The sequence below is a fragment of the Myotis daubentonii genome, chromosome 1 (genome assembly GCF_963259705.1).
Source record: "Myotis daubentonii chromosome 1, mMyoDau2.1, whole genome shotgun sequence".
NCBI classification, from domain to species: domain Eukaryota; kingdom Metazoa; phylum Chordata; class Mammalia; order Chiroptera; family Vespertilionidae; genus Myotis; species Myotis daubentonii.
Window position 1 is genome coordinate 145,586,827 of NC_081840.1, and position 25,331 is coordinate 145,612,157.

The 25,331-nt window shown below is 43.1% G+C and overlaps 1 protein-coding gene across 1 annotated transcript in view; it reads left to right on the top strand.

Annotated features, from left to right (window-relative positions):
- The window catches only part of ARHGEF38 (Rho guanine nucleotide exchange factor 38), a 144,607-nt gene that overhangs the window by 36,984 nt on the left and 82,292 nt on the right, over positions 1-25,331 (top strand). Inside the window, exon 2 of the mRNA XM_059661631.1 lies at positions 10,341-10,531. Within this exon, the coding sequence (XP_059517614.1) occupies positions 10,341-10,531 (191 nt within the window). The remainder of the gene's footprint in view (positions 1-10,340; positions 10,532-25,331) is intronic.

Genomic DNA, 25,331 nt, shown 5'->3' on the forward strand with positions numbered 1-25,331 from the left:
GAATGGCCTGGGGCTCCCTGTTAAGTGCTACACCGTGTTCCACAGATTGTAGCTACCTGTGCTGGGCCTGGATGTATATGGGATGGGCCACGCTGTAAACCATGGCTGGCTGCCACCACTTGCAAGCCTGGGGCAGGTCAGTAAAAGGCCCGAGGTACTCTGAGACCTGCTGCTGCCGCCAGCTGCCCCTATAAGGCTCGCCTGCTGAAAGAGCCTTGGGCGGAATGTGACTTGGGTGAAGCAAGGTCTGAGGAGTTAACAGGTGGAGATAATGGAGGGTACCAGGCTAATGAAAAACAAAGTTTGACTGTGTTGGGAAGGGCTCAACACAGAAATGGCAGGGACACCTTCAGCTCTCACCCTGAAGCCACATACTCAGTTTGTCCTTCTGTATCTCTGACATTCCCTGAGCTTGACTGAAGTTATCTAAGGGAAACTGCAATGCGGGCCTAGACTGATTGTTGCAGAAAGAGCCTCAGGCCCGGGACACCTTGGGAGGGGCGGGGCTTGGAAGGGGCGGAGCTAGTAGACTTCTCCAGGTTAATGCAGATTCAGATTTGGCTGGTGAGGGACGAGCTTGACACAGGAAAAATGACAACATATTTGCGCAGGAGAAGGACTCAACATAGGGACAGAGGCAGCTGTGCCACGGAAGTCACACAACTAAGTCTTTCCCTGCATATGCCTGGTGCCGCACCGAGCCACTGTTCCTCCTCCGAAGGCCCAGGTCAGTGTCTGTGAGATTTTGATATTGGTCCTTTAAGAAGACACCTGGGTTTTCAGCAGGCGTCTGGGGTGGACAGAGGAACCCCTGACCTGGGGAGCTTGAGGAGTGAGGCCCTTCACTCCTCAGGGGGGATCTCAGCAGCTGAGATTGCCCTCTGATTCTCAATCACTACATTGGGGTGTGAGGCCAGCCTGTTTCATGAGTTAACCCTTCCTACCAGGCTCTATGGCAGCGGTTCTCAACCTGGTGGTCGAACGACCCTTTCACAGGGGTCGCCTAAGACCACCGGAAAACATATATAATTACATATTGTTTTTGTGATTAATCACTATGCTTTAATTATGTTCAATTTGTAACAATGAAATTGGGGGTCACCGCAACATGAGGAACTGTATGAAAGGGTCGCGAAGCATTAGGAAGGTTGAGAACCACTGCTCTATGAGCTTTTTTTTTTTCACATCCTTAGTTAAAGGACTATGTGCAACTACTTTTCATTTGGTTATGCAGGTTTATTGTTCTACAATTTAGTTGTAATTCTGGTGTGTTCAAGGGAATATGTAGGTACAGCATCCACCTACTCCACCATCTTGACCAGAACCCCTCTTTGCAGTTGGCATTTCCAATCTAACAGTGGGACTCTTGGTCTATTTAGATTTCAGACTGCCAGCAGAGTATCTCTTTTAGGTGGTTTCTTCCATTTCTCCTTGTAAATTGGTTTGAGTTCCTCTCTCATTTGTATAATTTTGCTGAAAGTAGCAAGAAATATTCAGTACATGTCAGCATTTTGATTTTTTCTACCATTTCCCCTAATTATATACCGTTGTATACAGAAGTATAGGTTTACCAAATATTTTGCCATTGGATAGGAATGGTCACCAAATATCCTCCTGATATTCTTCCTCCCCCACTAGGCCATTTTCACATTTTAAATTGCATTACTTACAGCACTTGCATTTTCAGATACCAAAGTCCCTATCAAATAGGAATGTACTGTCCTAAAAGCTACAGGAAATTGTGGCTTCCCACAAAGAAACGTATGTGTCTCAAGGAAGAAGACTGGGAGTAGGGAGGGTCTTCATGTCTTTCCACACTGCCATCCATTGTGTGGTCTTCATCCCCACAGCTCTCACTTCATGTCCCAACACGGCTACTGTACCCCCGAAGTCACACAGTCATTTCAGGCATGAAAAGAAGGCAAGAGCCATGTGGTGTTGCGGGTGGGTGGGGGGGGGGGGGGGGAGCTGGTGGGGGAGCAGGTACAGGATGAAGGATTGGGACATCCCAGCACAATCTTTCTTTTTTTCAAACTTCTGGAAACACCTCTCAGAGATTTCTGTTTACATATCATTGGCCATAAGTGGGCCATCAGTAGAAAAAGAACCTAAGAATTAAGCATTTTATTTATAGGGGTCCCCCAAAATGTATACACATTTTAACAGTTGATAACTCACTTATTTTCACTGCTTTTCAGATTTAACTGATTTGAAATAATGGGTAAAGCCAGACTAAGCTTTGAACACAGAAAATTTATCCTTAAGTGCCACTAGACTTTTTTATGGGGGTACATAAAAGACAACATACAAAATTGGCAACGGTTGATAAAATGAGGGTGCACAAATGAAATGATTCTTTTTTTTAATATATTTTATTGCTCTGTGTGTGACGGGGTAGAGCCATAACCTCCCCATCGGCCCTGCCCTGAGTGTGAGAGTGGCGGCACCCCAACCCCCTGATCGGCCCTGCTCTGTGGGTGATAGAGGGTGGCACCCCAACCCCCCCACCCCACGGGCCCTGCTCTGTGTGTGATGGGGTAGAGCTATAACCTCCCCATCGTCCCTGCCCTGAGTGTGACAGAGGTGGTGCCCCAACCCCCTGATCTGCCCTGCCCTGAGTGTGACAGGGAGCGGTGCCCCAACTCCCCTATTGGCCCTAGTGAGTGACAGGTGGGAGCTCCTCAACCCCCTGATCGGCCCTGCTCTGTGCATGACAGGAGGGAGCTCCCCAACCCCTTGATTGACCCTGCTCTGTGCGTGACAGGGTACGGAGCCCCAACCCCCCTGATGGGCCCTGCTCTGTGCGTGACAGTGGGTGGCACCGCAACCTCCCCATCAACCCTGCCTTGAGTGTGACAGGGGGCGGTGCCCCAAGCCCCCAATCTGCCTTACCCTGAGCGTGACTGAGGGTGGCATCGCAACCTCCCAATCTTCCCTGCTCTGTGCATGACAGGGGAAGTCGCCCCATCTCCCCAATCGGCCCTGCTCTGAGCCCGACCAGGGGCTGCATCTAGGGATTGGGCCTGCCCTCTGCCACCCGGGAGCGGGCCTAAGCCAGCAGGTCCTTATCTACTGAGGGGTCCCAGACTGCGAGAGGGCACAGGCCGGGCTGAGGGACCCCCTTCCCCCCCGAGTGCACAAATTTTTGTGCCCAGGGCCTCTAGTAGTTTTATAAATGAAAACATAGTATAACTAAAACATAAAAGTTTTAAAGGTAGAGAGAATCTTATAAAAATAAAACCTGTGTCTATAATGCATTGCAGTGTTTGTTGGCTTAAGAAATACAAACATAAATGTATTCAGATACATGACCATAAATGATGCAAGTCAAGTCTTTGTTCCTGCAATAAACTTGTCAAAAGAACAAACAAAGATATTTTGTTTGCTCAACTCTAAGTTCTCTGAAAAGGTTTTCAGACCTGAGGGGAGAAGTTTCTCAAGTTGAATAGCATGACCAACACTTTACTTCCACTACCATCACCCCACAATTGTACCTGAACAAGTTGTTAAGCAGTATTAGAAAACCTAAGCAAGTTTAAATTGATAAAATTTGATGTAGTACATTTTAAAGGGTAGCAAGGGGAAATCTGTGAAATGAATTAAATTGAAATAGTAATTGAGCCCTATATTCAGAACTAATAGGAACCTGATAATGTATTTGGGGAATATTTCTTTCCCAAAGATCAGGGGGTGACTCCCTTTTCTCTGCTAGGCCAACAAATAATTGATAGATGTTTTTAATAAGGCACAGCAGGTTTAGAACTTAGAAAAGTAGACATTGGTCAGAGCAGTGTTTCAACAGTGTCTCTTTTATTTTTAAGGTAATATTAACCAAGCATTGGATACTATGCACACTGATTTGTCAGATCTGTACCAGTGAGTTGTTTTTTTTTCTTTCTGTGAGCTACTTCTTATATCCCAGGGGAGAAAAAGTCACACACATCACTTCCCCTCTGCCCTGTCTCCAAACCTCCACTTATTTATTTACTTATTTATTTTGGTATAACAAAGGTGGAGATTTATTGAAGAACAAGTACAGACTCCCACGTGGGAAAGGGGAAGGATCTCACAGCACAGACTTCCACATGGGGAGGGAGAAAGAGTCCCACCAACTTCCTGTTTCCATGGTTTATAAAGGCTGCAGGCCTTGATATACCCTCTGATTGGTCAATATTCCCTTTGATTTGGTTGCTGTAATAACTCCTGAGGCCCCCCCTCACTCATTGTCCTCTGGGCTATCTTCCTCCTTTCTTATGTTGTAAATATAGACCTTTTGGCTACTCCCAGTTCCCTTGTCTTATGTAAATGTAACTCTTGCCTCTCCCTTGTCTTATAGAAATGTAACTGTGTCTGGCTCCCTTGTGTTATGGAAATGTACCTTCTCCCAACCCTCTTGTCTATGGAAATGTAACTTCTCCCGGTCTATAGCCTGTGTTTTTTTCATGGACCCCCGATTCTAAAAATTCCCTAAACCTGCCTATATCCCCCTAAATTCCTATTTCAGTCCCCCTTCTGATTAGGAAACCCCAACTGTCGTTGGAGACAGGGGACACCCAGTCTTTCTGTCTGCTTCCTGCTGGCAAAGGGGTCATAGTTGGGGCGATAGGCAGGGTTCCATCGGTCTAAGGGTCCACGGAAGACGGCCGTTCCATGTGGAGGACCAGTTGTAGCTTTAGGGCTTCTAAATGGGAGGATATGAAACATACCAAAGGTAAACAGGCAATGGTTAAAGATGAGTAATAGCCCTAGCTGGTTTGGCTCAGTGGATAGAGCTGTCAGCCTGCGGACTGAAGGTTTCTGAGTTTGATTCTGGTCAAGGGCACAAGCCTGGGTTGTGGGCTCAAGCCCCAGTAGGGGGCATGCAGGAGGCAGCCAATCAATGATTCCCTCTCATCATTGATGTTTCTATCTCTCCATCTCCCTTCCTCTCTGAAATCAATTTTAAAAAATTATAATTAAAAAAAGATGAGTAATAAAATAACAGTATAAACCAAGGTCTAAGAAGAGGAGCTAGCTAATAGAGATGGTATTATATCTTTAATTGGTGCCCAGACTTCCTCTTAGCAAAGCTGCTTGCCGCAAGAAATGTTATTCATGGCACAGACTTTGTCCTGCTCAGTCAAGGGCTTCTCTGTGAGTAAAAATCTGTGGATGCTTGAGAAGTGGTTCCAGTCTGGTTGGTGGTAGTGGTAGCATAAGTTGTCCTATAGACTAAGACTTAGTATATTTTACTTTGAAAGAGATGTGGAAGATATATATCTAATTGAGATTATTTGACCCCGAATTGGGCTGCTTATAACATACTTAGTAGTTAGGGATTTGGAGAGCCAGTATGGCTGAAAAATTTGCTACATTAGGGATACAAAAAGGAGCTATAAGTAGGAGTATCTTAAGGTGTTTCTGGGTCCCAGCAAGGGCAGAGAAGGTCTCCTCTGGGAACCAGCCTTGGATTCAGGTGACACTTATAAAAAGACAGAATAAGAATTATTAAAAAGTGAAAACACTGTTTATTTAGAAATACCAGAGTATGTTACTTATCTGGCACTCATTGACTCCCCAGGGTCCCTTCGAAAGAGAAGTTTCAGGTCCTCTAGAGCAGTGCTTCTCAACCTTGGCTGCACATTAGAATCACCTGGGAATCTTTTTAAAATCCTGATTTCTGGGCCTCATCCTCCGGAAATTCTGTTTCTTTGTTATGAGGTGGGGCCACAACATTAGTAACAAAGAAACAGAATTTCCGGAAGGTGAGGCCCAGAAATCAGGATTTTAAAAAGATTCCCAGGTGATTCTAATGTGCAGCCAAGGTTGAGAACCATTGCTCTAGAGCAGCGGTTCTCAACCTGCGGGTCACGACCCCTTTGGCAGTCAAATGACCCTTTCACAGGGGTCGCCTAAGACCATCCTGCATATCAGATATTTACATTACGATTCATAACAGTAGCAACATTACAGTTATGGAGTAGGAACGAAAATAATTTTACGGTTGGGTCACAACATGAGGAACTGTATTTAAAGGGCCAGAAGGTTGAGAACCACTGCTCTAGAGGCTCACACAAGTAGGAATCTGGTGATTCAGTTGAGGGTAAAACGGCTTCATCGTCCTCCTGGGCTGGTGTCCAAAGCTTTACTTGAGACAAATATATCCAGGAGTCGACTCCACTGACCTTGATTGCAATGGGGCTGGACACAATGATGGGATAGGGACCCTCCCATCGTGGTTTCATAGTGGTGGAGAGAGTAGGTAAAGCCTTATTGAGTACCAGATCTCCAGGTGTTAGCCAACTTCCACCCTTTTAGAAGAAACAGACAAAAGGAGGCTCACAGAGGAGGTCATGTGATGTATACAGCCTGCTCACTGCAGGTCCCCTCTCCAGTGACCTGCCTTCCTCTGTTATATACAAAATAATTAATAATAATAACACCTGACTATAACTTTTTCTTTCCAATTTGGGGTGCTGAGAGGCAGGCTTCTTCTATTCTCCAATAAAAATACTATAAATTAGCAAGCATCCAAAAATGCTCATAACATAAAGTAAGATACGCAGGCTGCAGAACTCCTCATGCATTCATTTTCTCTCCTGGTATAGATTTTCTCTTCTTTTAGAGCTCAGGCAGATTATTTCCCTGGCACTGAATGGCCCAAGTCTTGTAAAACTCAGATAGCATCTGTCAAATCCATTTTCTTTCCTGATGAAGAAAGATAGCTACCAGGCAAATGGTCCAGAGCGTATTTACCTGAAAGTCAGGATTGGCCGAAGATCAACTAGTGCAGCTGCCAACAACCACTGGAATTACCTTCACACCATTCTCCACAGATGCTTGATTATGGAGCTACTGCCAGAACACCTGAAATTAGTGGGCCAGAAAGAGAGGTGTACTCGCGACTTTTGGAGTGCCTCTTCGCATCTTCGGACAGTCCTTTTGCATGGAACTATTAACTCCTCTACTATAAATTTTCTCCAGTTTTCTTAGCTTCATTTCTGCAGTCATCCAAGACAATATCCTCTCTTCCCATACATCGTGACCTGTGCACTTTTGTTTTTCCATCCTGAGTCTGTGTGAAACCTTTGGCAAAGCTCTACATCCTCAGGAAGTGATGTCAGCACCAAAGATGTCTAACGTATCAGTTACTAAAATCGCATTAGCTTGAAAAGAAATGAAATTACTTCTGCAACTGCAGAGATTAAGATAAAAAATTAAGTTTGTGATGACCTCAAGCTTGAAGCAAATTCATTTACACATACGTGCACGCGCGCGCACACACACACACACACACATCTGCCCTGCTTTCTATCCTTGCTCTGATTTCATTTGTAATCTAGTTTGTGGCTTCAAATTTTATGTTACTGTGTGGAGCACATCCTTGAAAATATTTTGCTTTCTTACATTGTAGTTCATATAAAACCTTGGGTATATGTGAGGCTGCCCATTAATCGCAATAGCCCTTCAGTCATTTTTTAATTAAAATGTTCTGTTTTGCAGTTCAAGAATTTTGAGATAACATCATATTGAAGAAAAGCCATACAAAAAAATCTTAGCTGATACTTATTTAATCCACCACTATCTCACTCTCATGGATTCTGATTGTGAATTGAAAGAAAAATCCCACTCATCTGCAATTGTTTTCCATTTTAGTAAAGTTTGCATATTATCCATTTATATTTGGGAGCAATTATTTTTAATAATAATAGCAACAAACAAAAGTGGAAGGTGTTCCACTTACCAGTTAAAAATTCTCTCTTGATTTAAAAGCAAATGTGTCCAAGATACAGGCAAAAAAAAAAAAAAAAAAAAAAAAAAAAAAAGAAAAGAAAAAAAAAGAAACTAGACCATTTTCTTATACCATATACAAAAACAACAACAAAAACTCAAAATGGATTAAAGAAATATAAGACCTAAAACCATAAAACTTCTAGAAGAAAACATAGGCAGTAAACTCTTTGATATTGGTCTTCCAATATTTTTGGATATGTTTCTCAGGGAAAAGGCAACAAATGCAAAAATAAACAAATGAGACTATATTCAACTAAGAAGCTTTTGTACCATGAGATAGTCAACAAAATGACAAAACAATCTATTGAATGGCAGAAGATATTTGCAAATGATAGATCTGATAATGAGTTAAAATCCAAAATATATTCAGAACTCATACAACTCAATATCAAAGAATGCAAAAAATCTCTTTAAATAATGGGCAGTGGATCTGAGTAGACATTTCTCCAAAGAGGACATCAGCTGGTCAACAGACACATGAAAAGATGCTCAACATCATTAATCATCAGGAATATACAAATTAAAACCATAAGGAGATATGACTTTACACCTGTCAGAATTGCTAATATATATATATATCCCAAAGAATAAATGTTGGTGAGGATGTGGAGAATAGAGAACCCTGGTGCACTGTTGGTGGGATTGTAAACTGGTGCAACCACTATGGAAAACAGTATGTAGGTTCCTCAAAAAATTAAAAATAGAACTACCATATGATCTAGCAATCCCACTTCTTGGAATTTATTCAAAGAAATAGAAAATACTAATTTGAAAAGACATAGCATTCCTAGATATATTGCAGTATTATTTACAACAGCCAAGCTATGGAAGCAATCTAGCTGTCCATTGACAGATGAATGGATAAAAATGATACTACATATAACAAACTATTACTCAGCCATAAAAAAGAATGAAATATTGCCATTTGTGTCAATATGGATGGACTTAGAAGGTATTATACTAAGTGAAATAAATCAGGCAGAGAAAGACAAATACTGTATAACTTCACTTATACATGGAATCTAAAAAAAATAAAACAAAAACAAACTCAGATACAGAGAAAAAACTGATGGTTTAGCGGGTTAGAAATGGGAAGGGTTTGGAGATGGCAAAAGGTGAAGGGGCTTAAGGAAGTACAAACTGCCATTATACGATAAGTCACAGATGTAATGTACAAGGTAGGGAATCTATAAAAATAAACGTATAATATGCAAATCGACTGAACAACTGAACAGCAGAATGAATGTCTGGACGACCTTCTGGATGACCACACTATGACACGCACTGGCGCCAGGCCAGCCAAGGCGGGTGCAATGCGATTGGTTGGGGGGCCTGTCATCACCCCATGATAGCCCCATAAAGGGAGGCCCAGGCCACCCTCTGTGGGGTGATCTATCAGGGGGCTCTGTGGAACTGGGAAACTGGGGGTGTCTGGCGGCAGATGTGGGCTGCACTAGGCCAAGGCAGATGTGGGCAGGGGCAGAGCCGCAAGGTAGCTGGGGTCACTAGGCAGCCAGCGCTTTGAAGGCCTACCCTTGCATGAATTTCATGCATCGGGCCTCTAGTATCCTATATAATAAAAGGCCAGAGACCATAACGGCATCACGATCATAACGACCGTTAGACCAGAACCACCACGGTCCCTCACCGGGCTGGCCCCACCCCCCAGCAAACAGTTAGGGGCGATTCTGCAGGCAGGCAGAGTGGTTAGGAATGATCAGTCAGACAGACCAGCGGTTAGGGGTGATCAGTTAGACAGACCAGTGGTTAGGGGTAATCAGGTAGGCAGATGGCCCCTCACAGGGCTGGTCCTGCCTCCCAGCAAACAGTTAAGGGTGATCAGGTAGACAGGCAAGTGGTTAGGGGTGATCTGGCAGGCAGGCAGAGGTGGTTAGGGGAAATCAGGCAGGCAGGCAGAGGGGTTAGGGATGATCAAGCAGGCAGGCATGTGAATGGTTAGGAGCCAGTGGTCCCAGATTATAAGAGGGATCCTGGATTGGAGAGGGTGCAGGCCAGGCTGAGGCATACCACCCGCCCCCATGCACGAATTTCATGCACCAGGCCTCTAGTAGTTAATAATATCATAATAACTATTATAACATGGTTACTTGACTTATTGAGACAATCACCTTGCAAGGCATATTTACATCTAATCACTGTGTTATCAGTACACCTGATACTAATATATTACATGCCAACAATAATTAAAAATAAATTTTAAATAAAGCAAATGTGTCCAGAAACAGCTCTGAACTGTATTTTTATACATTTTACCTCTAGCCTGAAAACCATTTTATACCATAGATAGTAGCAATTAGATATTTTAAAGACAAACTATGGCAGTTAACTACTTTATCAAAAGTAGTCTATTCTCACAGCCCTTCATGCTCACATTGTCCTAGGATTCTGACTTTGGGGGAACCAGCACACATCATCACTTTCTAAGAACCTTGACGACGCCCTAAGCATTTTTCCTTGCTAACAATATGCCTGCAGTGGCTTGTTTGTAGTGAGGGAGCAAGAAACCCCCGCAGAATGCCTCACATGTACGTGTTTCCACTGAACAGAAAAGATGAGTCCACAGGCCGGGCGTGCGGCGGAGACCCTGACTCAGGAGGAGGAAGAGGAGCTTCAGAAGCGGAGGATGATGGTGAGGCGTTCCAAAATCATCGAGGAGCTGGTACAGACGGAAAGGGACTATCTCAAGGACCTAGAGCTGTGCATTAAGGAAGTGGTTCAGCCCTTGAGAAATAAACAGGTAAATGCAACTTTGAACCCCACCGGCCGTCCTAAATAGGATCACCAGCTCCAGAAAATCAAAGCACCCACCTTTATCAGTGGTAGCTTCTGCCGCAGTGAGGGGGGTGGGGTGGGGAGGATGACGGGCCTTTTGACGGGCCTTTTCCATGGGTCCCCAGGTTTGGGTAGTCGGACGGTTTCTTTCTTTCTTTCTTCTTTCTTTCTTTCTTTCTTTCTTTCTTTCTTTCTTTCTTTCTTTCTCTTTCTTTCTTTCTTTCTTTCTTTCTTTCTTTCTTTCTTTCTTTCTTTCTTTCTTTCTTTCTTTCTTTCTTTCTTCTTTCTTTCTTCTTTCTTTCTTTCTTTCTTTCTTTCTCTTTCTCTTTCTCTTTCTCTTCTTTTCTTTCTTCTTTCTCCTTTCTTTCTCTTTTTTCTTTCTTCTCTCTTTCTCTTTCTTTCTTTCTTTCTTCTCCTTTCTCCTTTCTTTCTTTCTTCTTTCTCTTTCTTTCTTTCTTCTCTCTCTTCTTTCTTTCTTTCTTCTTCTTTTCTTTCTTTCTTCTTTCTTCTTTCTTCTTTCTTTCTTTCTCTCTTCTTTCTTTCTTTCTCTTTTCTTTCTTTCTTTCTTTCTTTCTTTCTTCTTTCTTTTCTTTCTTTCTTTCTTTCTTCTTTTCTTTCTTTCTTTCTTCTTTCTTTCTTCTTTCTTCCTTTCTTCTTTCTTTCTTCTCTTTCTCTTTTCTTTCTTTCTTCCTCCTTTCTCCTTTCTTTCTTTCTTCTTTCTCCTTTCTTTCTTTCTTTCTTTCTTTCTTTCTTTCTTTCTTCTTTCTTTCTTCTTTTCTTTCTTTCTTCCTTTCTTCCTTTCTTTCTTTCTTTCTTTCTTTCTTTCTTTCTTTCTTTCTTTCTTTCTTTCTTTCTTTCTTCTTTCTTTCTTCTTTTCTTTCTTTCTTCCTTTCTTCCTTTCTTTCTTTCTTTCTTTCTTTCTTTCTTTCTTTCTTTCTTTCTTTCTTTCTTCCTTCCTTCCTTCCTTCCTTCCTTCCTTCCTTCCTTCCTTCCTTCTTTCTTTCTTTCTTTCTTTCTTTCTTTCTTTCTTTCTTTCTTTCTTTCTTTCTTTCTTTCTTTCTTTCTTTCTTTCCCTCACTCAAGGATATTTTTCCATTGATTTTTAGAGATAGTGGAAAGAGAGGGGGGAAAGACACAGAGAAACAGGGATGTGAGAGGAACATATCAATTGGTATGCAACCTCTATACCTGCTTGTTCTTGCGGGAATCAAACCCGGACCTTTGGGTCTGCAGGCTGACTCTCTATCCATTGAGCCAAACTGGCTATGGCTGGAAATTTCTTACTGGATCCATAAGAGTGGATTAACATTCAAAGTCATGATAGAAATTTGCTCTCTAGTTCCATTGCTAAGTATATCAAATAATTTTTGGTGTGTTGTCTTTTATTTAATACTAGAGGCCCAGTGCACAAAAATTTGTGCACTCGGGGGCGGGGGGGGGGGATCCCTCAGCCCAGCCCGTGCCCTCTCGTAGTCTGGGACACCTCGGGAGATAATGACCTGCTGGCTTAGGCCTGCTCCCGGGTGGCAGAGGGCAGGCCCAATCCCTAGGTGCAGCCCCTGGTCGGGCTCAGAGCAGGGCCCATCAGGGGGTTGGGGCACCGCCCCCTGTCACACTCAAGGCAGGGTCGATGGGGAGGTTGCGGCGCCACCCCCTGTCACACACAGAGCAGGGCCCATCAGGGGGTTGGGACGCTGCCCCCTGTCACTCGCAGAGCAGGGCCCATCAGGGGGCTTGGGGCTCCGTACCTTGTCACGCACAGAGCAGGATCGATCAGGGGGTTAGGGAGCTCCCCACTGTCATGCACAGAGCAGGGCCCATCAGGGGTTTGGGGAGCTCCCCCCTGTCACTCACAGAGTAGGGCCGATAGGGGAGTTGGGGCGCCGCACCCTGTCACACTCAGGGCAGGGCCGATGGGGAGGTTATGGCTCTACCCCGTCACACACAGAGCAGGGCCCGTGGGTGGGGGGGCATTGGGGCGCCGCACCCTGTCACACACAGAGCAGGGCCAATCAGGGGGTTGGGGCGCCACACCCTGTCACACACAGAGCAGGGCTGATCAGGGGGTTGGGGCACCGCAGCCTGTCACACACAGAGCCACAGGGCGATCAGGGGGTTGGGGAGCTCCCCCCTATCAGGCACAGAGCAGGGCTGATTAGGGGGTTGGAGCGCCTTCGCCTGTCACGAACAGAGCAGGGTGGATAGGGAGGTTGTGGCCCCACACCCTGTTACACACAGAGCCGCAGGGCGATCAGGGTGTTTGGGCACTGCCCCCTGTCACGCTGATCCTGGTGCCGGGAGGCCTTGCGGCTCTGCTGATCCCGGTGCTGGGAGGCATATTACCCTTTTACTATATAGGATAGAGGCCTGGTGCACGGGTGGGGGCCGGCTATTTTGCCCTGAAGGGTGTCCAGGATCAGGGTGGGGGTCCCCACTGGGGTGCCTGGCCAGTCTGGGTGAGGGGCTGAGGGTTGTTTTCAGGCTGGCGGGTGACTGAAGCTCCCAACCGCTCCTTTTTTTCTTTTTTTTTAATTCTGGGCCACCTTTAGCTCTGAGGCTTGGCTCCAGCTCTAAGGCCTCTGCTGCTGAAAGCAGGTATCTGATTTGTTTGGGTTCTATAATCGAGACACTGTTTCAACTCCAGCTCTGATATCCTGGCTGGCTGAAAGCAGGTTTCTGGGTTTTGTTTAGCTTCTATATTTTTAACAATGTTTCAAACTGCAAGCTCAGAGGCCAGCAAGGCAGGCAGGGAACTTTGCAAGCCTCCATCACTGAAGCAAGCAAGCCTCATGTTCGTTTCAAGCTGCCTGGCTGCCGGCCGCCAGCTTAGCTGACAGTTAATTTGCATATCACCCTGATTAGCCAATGGGAAGGGTAGTGGACATACAGCTAATTACCATGTTTCTCTTTTATTAGATAGGATAAACTAGCTGCATGTGATGTAACTTCTATTCTGGCAGATATTAATCAACAATGTTTTCATTTATATATCTCTTAAAAACAATGTTTTCATTTATATATCTCTAAAAATACTAATTTTAAATGTACATGGCATCAGACTCTACTACTACCTACCCTCCCTATGTTGCAGTCCCACCAGCCACTTCTGTTCTTTGAAAAATTTCGAATGTAGCCCACTGTTCTCTCCCCTCTCCTCCCCTCTTCTTCTCTCCTCTTTCCCCTCTCCTCTTCTCTCCCCCTCCCCAATAATGCAGACATAAATTTGAGTTGATTTTAATATTCAGGCAAGTGGTCCACATAGCCTCCAAGCCTCTCACTCAGTTCCTTGCCTTGCTCATGCCCAGTCATCTTTCCTCAAACCTATCTCACTATGGGGACATACCCCAGAACTGCCATTACCAATAACTTCATCTTCTGAATTTCAGGCTTACTGTTTTCCAACCCTCACATTCTCACTCACAGCCCACTCCCACTGGAACTCTCTGAAAAATGTTTGATGCCACCAGGATCTCCAAGCTATTGATCTGACCACCACCTTCCTTTTCACTAAACCAAGCTCACACTTGGTTTAGTTTTCATGAGTCCTTCATTATAATTACTCCTGGCTGATGAACTCAATTCCCTTTTGTCTTTCTCTTTACATTTACATGTCTGAAAAACACTTCATGGAGGTCATTTTTTCTGCCTACCTCACATTATTACCCACACGTTTGAACCAATCTCTTAAAATTCATGGCCATTTTCTTCAAGTGAGGCCTCTGGTACGTCTCTGAAAGGATTCTTTCACATCTTCTTTCTCCTCATACCTCACTCTCCCTTATCTCCTAACTCTCAGTTAACATCCTTTCCCATCATTTTATTGAGAAAATAGACACAATCAGCAAATGCACACACCCTCAGCACCAAATCTACCACCCTACCTGAATCTCTAGCCACATAACTTGGCTGGTGGTTCCTGCTTCCCATTAAGGATAACCTCTCATCTAACCCAGTGGACCTATCCCCTCGGGCTTCCTCTAGGACAGTGGTTCTCAACCTTCCTAATGCCGAGACCCTTTAATACAGTTCCTCATGTTGTGGTGACCCCCAATTTCATTGTTACAAATTGAACATGATTAAAGCATAGTGATTCATCACAAAAACAATATGTAATTATCTATGTGTTTTCCGATGGTCTTAGGCGACCCCTGTGAAAGGGTCATTCGACCCCCAAAGGGGTCGCGACCCACAGGTTGAGAACCCTGCTCTAGGCTTTCATGCCTGCAGTGTCCTTTCTCCCCTGCATCAAGGCCTTTACCCTCCCTGTTGGATCTTTTTCATCTTCATTATCCGCTCTCATAAAAACAAAAACATAAAAGAATTGTCTGTCTTTTCCCTTTATTTCTTTCTCTTTTAACTTGCACATAAAATATTTAATATATATAAAAGCATATGTGACTAAGATGTGTTTATTTCAAAGTAAGCACATTTTACCGAAAATTTGTCCCTGTGATGAATCAATGATCAGTATAAAAAAAAGACTAAATATATATAAGGAAAATATTTCTTTTGATTCATAATCTGTTTTTGTTTCAAATTGAATAAGGAGTTTATTTAGTATAAAAACGTTCTCAATTTTAAACCATCTACTACACAGGTGATTTAAACTGGCCCCATCGATGTAAATGCCATTGCTGAGCTGTGCTCTCCCAGATGCTCTCTCATTTTTGTTTTTGTTGTTTTTCTTATTTTTTGCTTCCTACATAACTCATAAGCAATCCTCAGAATTGGTGTTTCGGACCATGTAAAATAAAACGTTACCATTATGATGACATGTAGTTTATTTAGCATGTTTGACTTTTGCTCTCAGTGCTTTGATTTATAGTTCTCAGAATTCTAACTTATGTTTCCTTTGTTATTCTATTAAGATTGTCTATATCTTGTTGATTTGTCGTATCTGACACTTCTCTCTGCTTGGCTTTCTACCAATGCTCTGTCCTCCTCATTGCAGAATTAGCTTCAGTCTAGTAGTCTATTTGTCCCCATCCACTAATGTTGTAATAGCAATTATTTTAAGGTTTCTCAGAGTTCTCACCTCACATCCACTTTCCCCCCACTTCTTAATGCTCTTAACCTTTGATTAAGTAAATAAGGGCTCAGGAACTCACATGACTGTTATAAACATTTATACGAGTGCTGAGGTAGTTAATTGATGCCACCAGATCATGAACTTGACCAGCTCTAAAATGTTCATTAGCTCCTTCATGTCCTCACTTCCCTCCTAACTGTTTAAATACCATGGCCTTTGCACATCGGCCACCTGTCATCAGTTAGTGTCAACATATATAAATTAACACATACAGTCGTCATGTAACCATGGGAATAATCTGCAAACCATGCTTCGCTAAACCCGAGACAACATAAGCAAATATTTTACATGCATAGGTTAGGCTGGGAGAGAGGTTGGAAGTCATCTGATCTGTGCCTTTTCTCTGTGCCTGTCCTTTCTGTTGTTGAGAAGACTGTCTCAATCCATTGTGTTGCCTCCATATCTTTTCACTCCCAGAAGAAACATCCATTTGTGCAGGTGAAAGTTAGAAGATGGAAGCTGAAAACTGAGAAAAGCACTGAGCTTATCTGAGTGAACCTGCATGAAGGGATCAGTGTTCAAATAAATGTCTAGACTCAATGCTTGACTGATAACTGTTCTGTTACAAACCCTAATCTTAATTCAAGGTTTTCTATAAACAAACCTTCACCTAACTGAAAGCAGGGCCAAGCTCGGCAGTTACAACATCTTTAGTAGCAGCATTGTGAGACGTTTTGCAAAGAAGGCAAAAGTTTTCCACCACAGTCAGTGTTGAAACATTTAGTGGGAAAACAGGTTCTAGTTATTTGTTATCTGAACAGGGCAATAAGAGAGACTACATTTTTGGCAGGAAGTCAAAATAAACAAAAATCATATCAATCTGACAATGGAAAGGGGTTTTATGTGTAAGGAAAAGACCAAAAGCTGATTGGAAAAAAAAAAAATAGAGGAATTGGAATTTAAATACATGTGGGTTTTTTTTTCTTTCTTTTAATTTTTTTTTAAATTTCTAAAATTCACATAGCACTAAAGTACCAAATATTTCAAGGAGGTGATAGGGTTTTATAGCTGCCCAATTTCCTTCTCCAGAGACAAACACCATTACCAGCTTCTTTTTACCCTTCCTAGTGTATTCTATGTATAAGTATATATGTTTAGATGCACATTTGGTAGATTTTTATTTATTTACTAGAGGCCTGGTGCACAAAATTCATTCACTCCCAGCCCAGCTCTCATAGTCCCACTTCTCCATAAGAGAAATTCAGACAATGATATGTAATGGAATTCTGCTACTCCCCCTGAACAAAGGACAGAATTACAGTTAAGAAAGTTCACAGAAATACAAGATAAAAGAATCAAGACAGAAATATTACATCTAGTAATTATTAAAATACGCCCCGCTTTCATTTGTAGGCAGATACGTAGATAGATAAATCCAGCTTTTCAAAGCTGTTTATTAAAACTTTGCCTGCTTAACAAATAGAGAAAAACATGGGTGATCAAATACCTTCTGTCACGAATTTTAAAGTGTCACAGAAAAACCCTTGTCAGAACTGTCTTCTCTGGCTGTCAGCTTCACTAAAAGACTTTTACTATTGTCAGAAATAATAGTCATTCATTTTTGTTTAATTGACGACTATGCAATTTTTCCCTCTCATTTTTTTTCCAATCACCCGGTTACTCCTTTAGGACTATTTTTTTTAAGTACTTTTAGGTTCACAATAAAGTTGAGGGGCAAGGTACAGAGATTTTCCATAGACTCCTTGTCCCCACACATGCATAGCCTCCCCTGTTATCAACATCCCCACCAGTGTTAAGTTTGTTACAATGGATAAACCTACGTTGACACATCATTATCACCAAAAGTCCATAGGTTCACTCTTGGTAGTGTTCCTTCTGTGGGCTTTGACAAATATATCATAACATGTCTCCATGGTCATGGTAGCTTCACACCCTCAAAATCCTTTGTGCTGCGCCTGTTCGTTCTTCCCTCCCCACCGACCCCTGACAACCTCTGGTCTTTTCACTGTCACCATAGTTTGCCTTTTCTAGACTGTCATATAGTTGGAATTGTAGCCTTCTTTGGCTTCTTTCACTCAGCATTATGCATTTAAGATGTTCTGTGTCTTTTCATGGATTGATAGCTCAGTTCCTGTTAGTGCTGAAAAATATTCCATTGTCTGGATGTACCACAATTTATCTGTTTACCTACTGAAGGACAGCATGGTTGCTTCTAAGTTTTGGCAATTATGAATAAAGCTGCTCTAAACAGCCACATGCAGGTTTTTGTGGACATAAGCTCAGTTCATTTGGGTAAAAACCCAGGAGCACATTTGCTGGATCACATGGTAAGAGTATGTTGTTGTTTTTAAAATGTATTTTCATTGACTTCAGAGCGGAAGGGATAGGGAGGGAGAGAAACATTAATGATGAGAGAGAATCATTGATCACCTGCCTCCTGCATGCCCCCACTGGGAATTGAACCGCGACCTCCTGGTTCAAAGGTTGACGCTCAACCACTGAGCCATGCTGCCGGGCAAGAGTGTGTTTAGTTTTGTAAGAAGCTGTGAGACTGCTCTCCAAAGTGGCTGTATCGTTTTGCATTCCTACCAGCCATGAATGGACATTTTTGTTACTCCACATCCTTGTCAGCATTTGGTGTAGCCGGTGTTCTGGATTTGGGGCATTCTAGATATATTGGTATTTTGTTGTTGTTTTAATTGGCATTTCTCAGATGACATTTTATGTATAAGGATAAAAACTTTTCTTCTCACTCTTTACCTGTTTACTCTCCAAAACTTTCTAATTAATTCCCTTCTTATTGTGATTGCCGAGAGGTACATACTACATTTTTAGAATAAAGACATTCATTAGGTTGCTTAGAAGAAACTTTGTAGGTAATCTCCTGTGTATTCTCTTTCTCATGTGGTTGACAGAATACTAGAAATCTTTCTAGATTCTAAAACAAACCAGGAAAAAGCCAACTAAGTCCCTGTCTCCACTTCCACATTCTACTTACTCCAGTCTCTTCCCCTGTAGTCAGCACCTCCTGAGGTCAAACCCCTCAGTCCCAGGACTTCACAGACTTCATGAGTGCAGAGATCAAAGCCAGACTGATGATATCAAAACAAAAGCTATTGCTAATACAGTTACCACCAGCGCATTAGCTAACACCTCTATCCAAGTGTATTTCTTCTGAGTCATTTGTTGTTCCCCATATCTCAATTACAGTTGGCAAGAGTTGCTTCAATTTCTCAGATTTTTCATTACTATAGTGACCAAAATTCCTATTGAGCTCTGCTTTTTTTTTTTTTTTTTTCTGGGCAGCTTTGGCTGGAAGTTTGGTTTAAATATTAAGTGTATAGTCTCCAGTCCTTTAAAACTACTGATTTTCATGGTTAGTAAGGTCTTATCACATTAAAGAATCCCATGATCATACGGCAGGTTAGAACTCTATGCAGTTCTTATGTGTTGGAGAGTATAGTTGTAAAATGTTAAATTTAAAAAGAAAAATCACACAAGCAATGGTGCTTCCAATCACAATATCTCATTTCTAACTAACCTCTTTATTAAGTGCTGACACCAAACCATTGCGCGTCACTTTCCCATTTCCCCTGAGAGGACATTTCTGTTTTGTCATCTTAGAAGACATGCAGTTTATTGTCAAATTGGATTCACATTTAGTTGGGTATGGAAGTGATGCATCAATATTCTAGCATGTGAAACTTCTATTTGTGAGTAGCAATCTCTTATCGTTGCTTGTTTAGAAAGACTCAGCTCAAAAACAAAGGGATCTCTTTCTTTTTTTTCACGTTGTATTGCAGTTTTATGATGAAAACTCTCCTCTGTGTTGTTCTATTTATAAGGACCTCATATGTTCCAGTTTAGAGCAACTTCAGTTTTCTCTAATTTTTATAATCTCTCTCTCTCTCTCACTATGGGCCCAGTGCATGAAATTCGTGCATGCGGGGGGGGGGTCCCTCAGCCCAGCTTACACCCTCTCCAAATCAGGACCCCTTGGGGGATGTCTGGCAGTCGGACATCCCTCTTGCAATCTGAGACCACTGGTTCTTAACCGCTCACCTGCCTGCCTGCTTGCCTGCCTGATCACCCCTAACCACTCTGCCTGCCTGATGCCCCTAACTGCTTCTCTGCCAGCCTGATTGTCCCTAACTGCTCTCCCCTGCTGGCCTGATCGCCCCTGACCACCTCTGCCTGCTGGCTTGATCACCCCTAACTGCTCTCCCCTGCTGGCCTGATTGTCCCTAACCACTCTCCCCTGCCTGCCTGATCACCCCTAACTGCCTCTGCCTTGGCCCCCGCCACTGTGGCTTTGTCTGGAAGGATGTCCAGAAGACATCCGGTCTATCCAGTCTAATTAGCATATTGCTTTTTTATTAGTATAGATTTAGTCCATATCAAAACCTGCTGGAACAGATGAGAAGATAAGTGAGGTGCTGGAATGCCCAGAGTTGGAAAAGTGAAATGTCATATACGAATCTATTTTAATATTCAGGATAGTGGTGCCTGTAGCCGACTTGTGCTTATCACTTCCTTCTTGGAACTGAGATGAATAAACCATTATTTTAATTTAGTTTTATTTGTGAAAATAAACAACAAATTTCAGTGGCTGCAATTATTTTAATGATGCCATAAACCTCTCTAATGGAATGGCAGCTTTCCTCAGCCTTAGAGCAACGTAGCTGTGCAGGGCCAGAAATCTCAGGCTCCAAAGAATAAATTCTGGGGCAGAAAGTAAGCACATATTGGGGAAACAGGTATTTTTTAATAAGCATTATTTATGGCACTTTAGCTACAGACAAGGTTCAAGATTGTATGAGTCAATTAATTAATTCATTGTTTGCCATTTAGAGTATATTAACACATGTGAAACTCACCCCTTGCCCTCAAAAGATTATGAATCTCTAGTTAGAGGTGGCAATGGAAAATGCAAAACAATAATTGTTAGAGCAGAAAATAAGTTCTAAAAGTAGAGTTCACAGAAGGGACAGATCACTTCCAGACAGATTAACTAGGCTATATTTCACGAGGAATGATATTTCAGTGGAACACGCAAATGAAAAGATTAAATGTTTGTCAAGTGTCTATTACATGAATGCCTTCTGCTGAATTCTGTGTGGGAATCAAGGAAATTTATGTCATAGTCCTCCCCTAGAAGAGTTTATAATATGGTCAAGAAAATGACATGTAAACACATAAAAAGCCAAATAACAATCAAAGATATATTTCAAGGCAATGCTAGAAATGATGGTGACAGAAGGCAGTTCATGATTAGCTATGCTAATTAGTTATGCAGCAAATAATTGCCTGGCATTAGCAGAATGAGGTATTCACTTCCTGACCTGTTAACAGCATTGGGAAGAACAGCTTTCTTCTCTGTCTTCCATGACTCCATATACACCTGGTTCCCCTCCAACGGATCTGAGGGCTCCTTCTCAGGCTCCTTCGCTAACTGGTTCTTATCTCTAAACACTCAAGTAGATCCGGGCTCAGTCTGTGGCCCTCTTCTCTCTTTTGTCTACTACATTCACTCGGTTGATAATCTGATCTGCTTTCATGTCAGTGTGATTCTTTTTAAAATATCAGTCAGTCCTAGCTGGTTTGGCTCAGTGGATAGAGCATCAGCCTGCGGATGGAAAGGTTCTGGGTTCAATTACCATCAAGGGCACATGCCAGGGTTGTGGGCTCAATTCCCAGTTGGGAGTGTGCAGGAAGCAGCTGACCAATGATTCTCTCTCATCATTGATGTTTCCTATCTCTCTTTCCCTCCCCCTTCCTCTCTGAAATCAACAAAAATATATTAAAATATATTTTCAGATCATGTCCCTCTTCCATTTCCTTCCAATGGCTTCTCATCTCACTGTGATTAAAACCTAACATTCTTATGATGATCTATGAGGTCCAGCATGAGCTGGCCCCTCCCTCTCTCTGACCTCACCTGGCCTTGTCAGTGTCCCATGAACAAGCCAGGAACACTGCTGATTCAACACCTTTGCTCCGCTGTTTTCTTTATTTTGACTCCTCTGCCCCCAAAAGGACTTGCCCCTTCACCTCCTTCAAGCCTTTACTCAGTGAAGCATTCCGTGACCTCACTCTATCTTATACTGGCTTGTAAGCAGATCCAGATAAAAGCATTGTAGAGCAAGTCATTTATCTGAGAACTGATCCCCTGGAACAGCTGCAAAGAAATGGGGACATGAGACTGAGAAGGAAAGAAGACTGTATAGGGTGCATTCATGAGCAGATTACTCCTGTGACCTGAAGGTGATATCTCACTGGGAGCCCTAGGACTCTATACAGAACATACCTCTGAGTAGTTCCTCGTGGGGGGGTATTCATCCCCCAATTCCCATTAGACATTGGTTGAGGGATGCTCCAGAAGTGTTCATTCCTGAGACTCTAGACTGCCCTGTGTGTAGACAGAGTAGGCATCTGTGGTCAGAGAACACCTTTAAATAGAGAATCAAATTTCTTGCAGTAGAAGGCCTTCAGTGTGCACAGGAACTTTTTTTAAAAAATGTATTTTATTGATTTTTTGCAGAGAGGAAGGGAGAAGGAGAAGGATAGAGAGTTAGAAACATCTATGAGAGAGAAACAGCTGCTTCCTGCACACTCCCTACTGGGGATGTGCCAGCAACCAAGGTACATACCCTTGACTGGAATCGAACCTGGGACCCTTCAGTCAGCAGGCCGATGCTCTATCCACTGAGCCAAACTGGTCAGGGCTGCACAGGAACTTTTAGTACCAAAGGGTTGGGGGTGAGCGCTCCCAGTGCTGTAGTTTCCCCCCAATTCCCTCTTCCCCCTTTCCTGCTGGATATTATCTTTATCACATTTTCACCATATATTTACATACTATGGAATTTACTTATTTATCTCATTTACTTGTCTCCAATATGAAGCACAAAGTTTTGTCTCATTTTTTTTCACTGCTGTATCTCCAGTCCCCCAGCACCTACTACAGTGCCTGGAACATGAGCAGAAATAACTATCGACTGTTTATGAATGGTGGGTAAGTGGTCTGGGAAGTTCGGGAGAAGATATAGGCTTTGCCCCAGGTGAACACTGGTTAGGAAAAGGCAGGGTCAGGACAGCAGTGCAAGAGGCCAAGAGCAGAGAGCCACAGGAACCAATGTGGTGAGTGAGCTGGCGTGTGGCAAGCCTGAGAGCAAGCCATTCCTTTGGATAGGAGCAGATGGTTCTTATAAGAATAAAACAGTTGGAGTAAGACAGGGTCTTGGCCAGACAAAACTGCCAGTATGGGGAATTTGGGGTCTTTTCTGTAGGCAACTGGGAGGAGCTGAATGTTTTAAAGGAAGGGAGGTGACCATTGTGTTGTAAGCCCCATAAAGCTTACCTTTTTGGAAAAATGAAAGTATTAGGCAAGCTAACTTGGGGAATAGGGAATGAAGATGCACTTAAAAGCCTTTTCAGAGGCACAAAGTGCAACTGGACAGTGTTTCATGGAGCACCAAAAGGGGCTCACTGAATGTTGGAGATTGTGAGGTTAAACTATCGGTGCCTGAGGTCAGGGTGACAGAGGAGTGAGCTAGAGTGACCCTGAGCTTTGCAGTCTGGAATTTGGTGGCACAGTTAATACATGGAATTTCCAACGACGTGCAACTCCCCCCTCCACCCCCCCCCCCCCCCCCACTCCCTGCCTCGCTGCAGGACTCATTCTTGTTTCCATCATTCTGGGCATACCCTGTGACAGCCAAACTCACTGCGTGTTGACTCTCTTCTGGAACACAGGTGACTTAAGGACACAGGGCTGGCTGGGCACCTTGGGTTCCTAACAAAGAGGTAGTTTCTCAAAAGTGAGAGAAGTGAGAAATTACAAGCGATTTAAACATGAGGGGACTGGCTCTGATTTCTAAAATCAACACTCTCTCTTGCTTCCTTCCTCTCTCTGTGCGGTTCTTGGGATTCGGAATGTGGCAAATGCTATGAGGAGCACCCATGAACTTTATGGTGGGGAACTATAGTCAAACCTTGATTCTCCTATGTCACCCATCTCCAACAATTTGCTTCTCAACCTGACCCCCTTTTTCATGCTGATAGCTATCTGATCAGCCACAAGTGTCTCAGGCGACAAACAAAGGAATATGAGTCAGTTTACCACTGTTAAAATTTCAGGATATTAATATTTGTGTGTGTGTGTGTTTTTTTTTTTGCTTTTGTTGCTGCTTGTTATTATTGTTAAATTTTCATTTTTTACTGTTCATTTTCTTTTCTTTTTGTTAAATTTTCATTTACATTTCATGTCCTTTTATTTTTAAAGTGTTTATAGTTAAACAATACATTAGACATGTACTGTATTTGAGAAAGGTTAAAACAGGGAATCATTGGGGGTCTGGAATGAATGAATTGCACTTACATGATTTCTAATGGGCAAAAATGATTCGGTTTTCAAACAGCCTTCTGGAACGAATTAAGTTTGAGAAACGAGGTTCCACTGTGCTTTCCGCCTCTGGGTGAAACTGTGGCAGGCCCATGACTGTTTTCCCTCTTACATAACAGACCTGAGACAGACAGTCGCATTTCACACATTAGAATGTCCGTCAGGTGTTAATTTGTGCTTTGGGAGGCCTGCTTCACTGGGAAACCTGCAGTGGGAGGAGGGAGTATGGGTGGCGTCTGCTGTTTCTCCTCCCAATGTTGCTCTTCTCATTCCCAGACACCAGGCCTAGCCAGCTGCGGACCCCGGGGAGGATGGGTGGGAGGCAAGTTAAGGGAGAGGGTTAGGGCCACTTGGACTGGTGTCATCATAGACAGGCTTTGCATTCTATGGGCCTTCCAGATGTAATCATGCTTCCCTGATGTGTGTGTGTGTGTGTGTGTGTGTGTGTGTGTGTGTGTGTGTGTGTAAATTTCCATGATAGTGGTGATGGAGGGTGGGACATTCTCTCCTGAAGGTCACTTGATCCCGACTGAATCTCTCTTCTAGATGGTGGCCTGTAATTCTCTCCTCAGCTCCTTGACATCAGGGTTTACCTCCCCATTCTGCCCTTCAGTCCTGAAGGCAGAATCAGAGATGAGCTCACACCAGCTCCCTCCCGCATAGAGGCCATATCCGGTCCATGGGAAACATTCATGCATCATTTACCTCCAAACCCTGACAGAGTGCAAGTTCTTCCCAAGTTGGCCACCACTGTGCGACTGCCACAGTCCCCTTTAGGTTTCTCAGGCATGAGGCCTGCATAGGTGATGTTAAAACAGTTCACTGAGGTTGGCTTTTTAAGTTCTACACATGACAAAACATCTCATACTCACTTTGGAATTTTGGTATTTTAAGAAATTGACACTCCAAGGGAAATTGAGGCAAGAAGTGTTTGGTTTTAACCTTCTGTTGTATTTTGACTCCTATTCTTGGATTCCAAGGAGATAGCCTGAGGAAGGAAACATGATATGCAGTAGCTGGGTATGTGCTGGGAGCACCAAGGTGCTGGAGATAAGTGTTGCTGGAGACAAGACCATGGAGACCGCAGGCCAGAAGTACCAACTTTATGCATCTGGGATGAAAAACTAGAGAAAATTTTAAGCAGAGTCATGATTAATCTAGACATGGTAATCAGAGTGCCCAAAATAAGTGAGATTTCCTGAGGGAGAACGTGTGGGAATGCCAGTTGTGGAATGACCAAATCCTGAGAAACTCCAGAATTTATGACACAGATAGACTTCCCGGGTATTTGTTCTCTGTCCAGCAGTTTTGTCC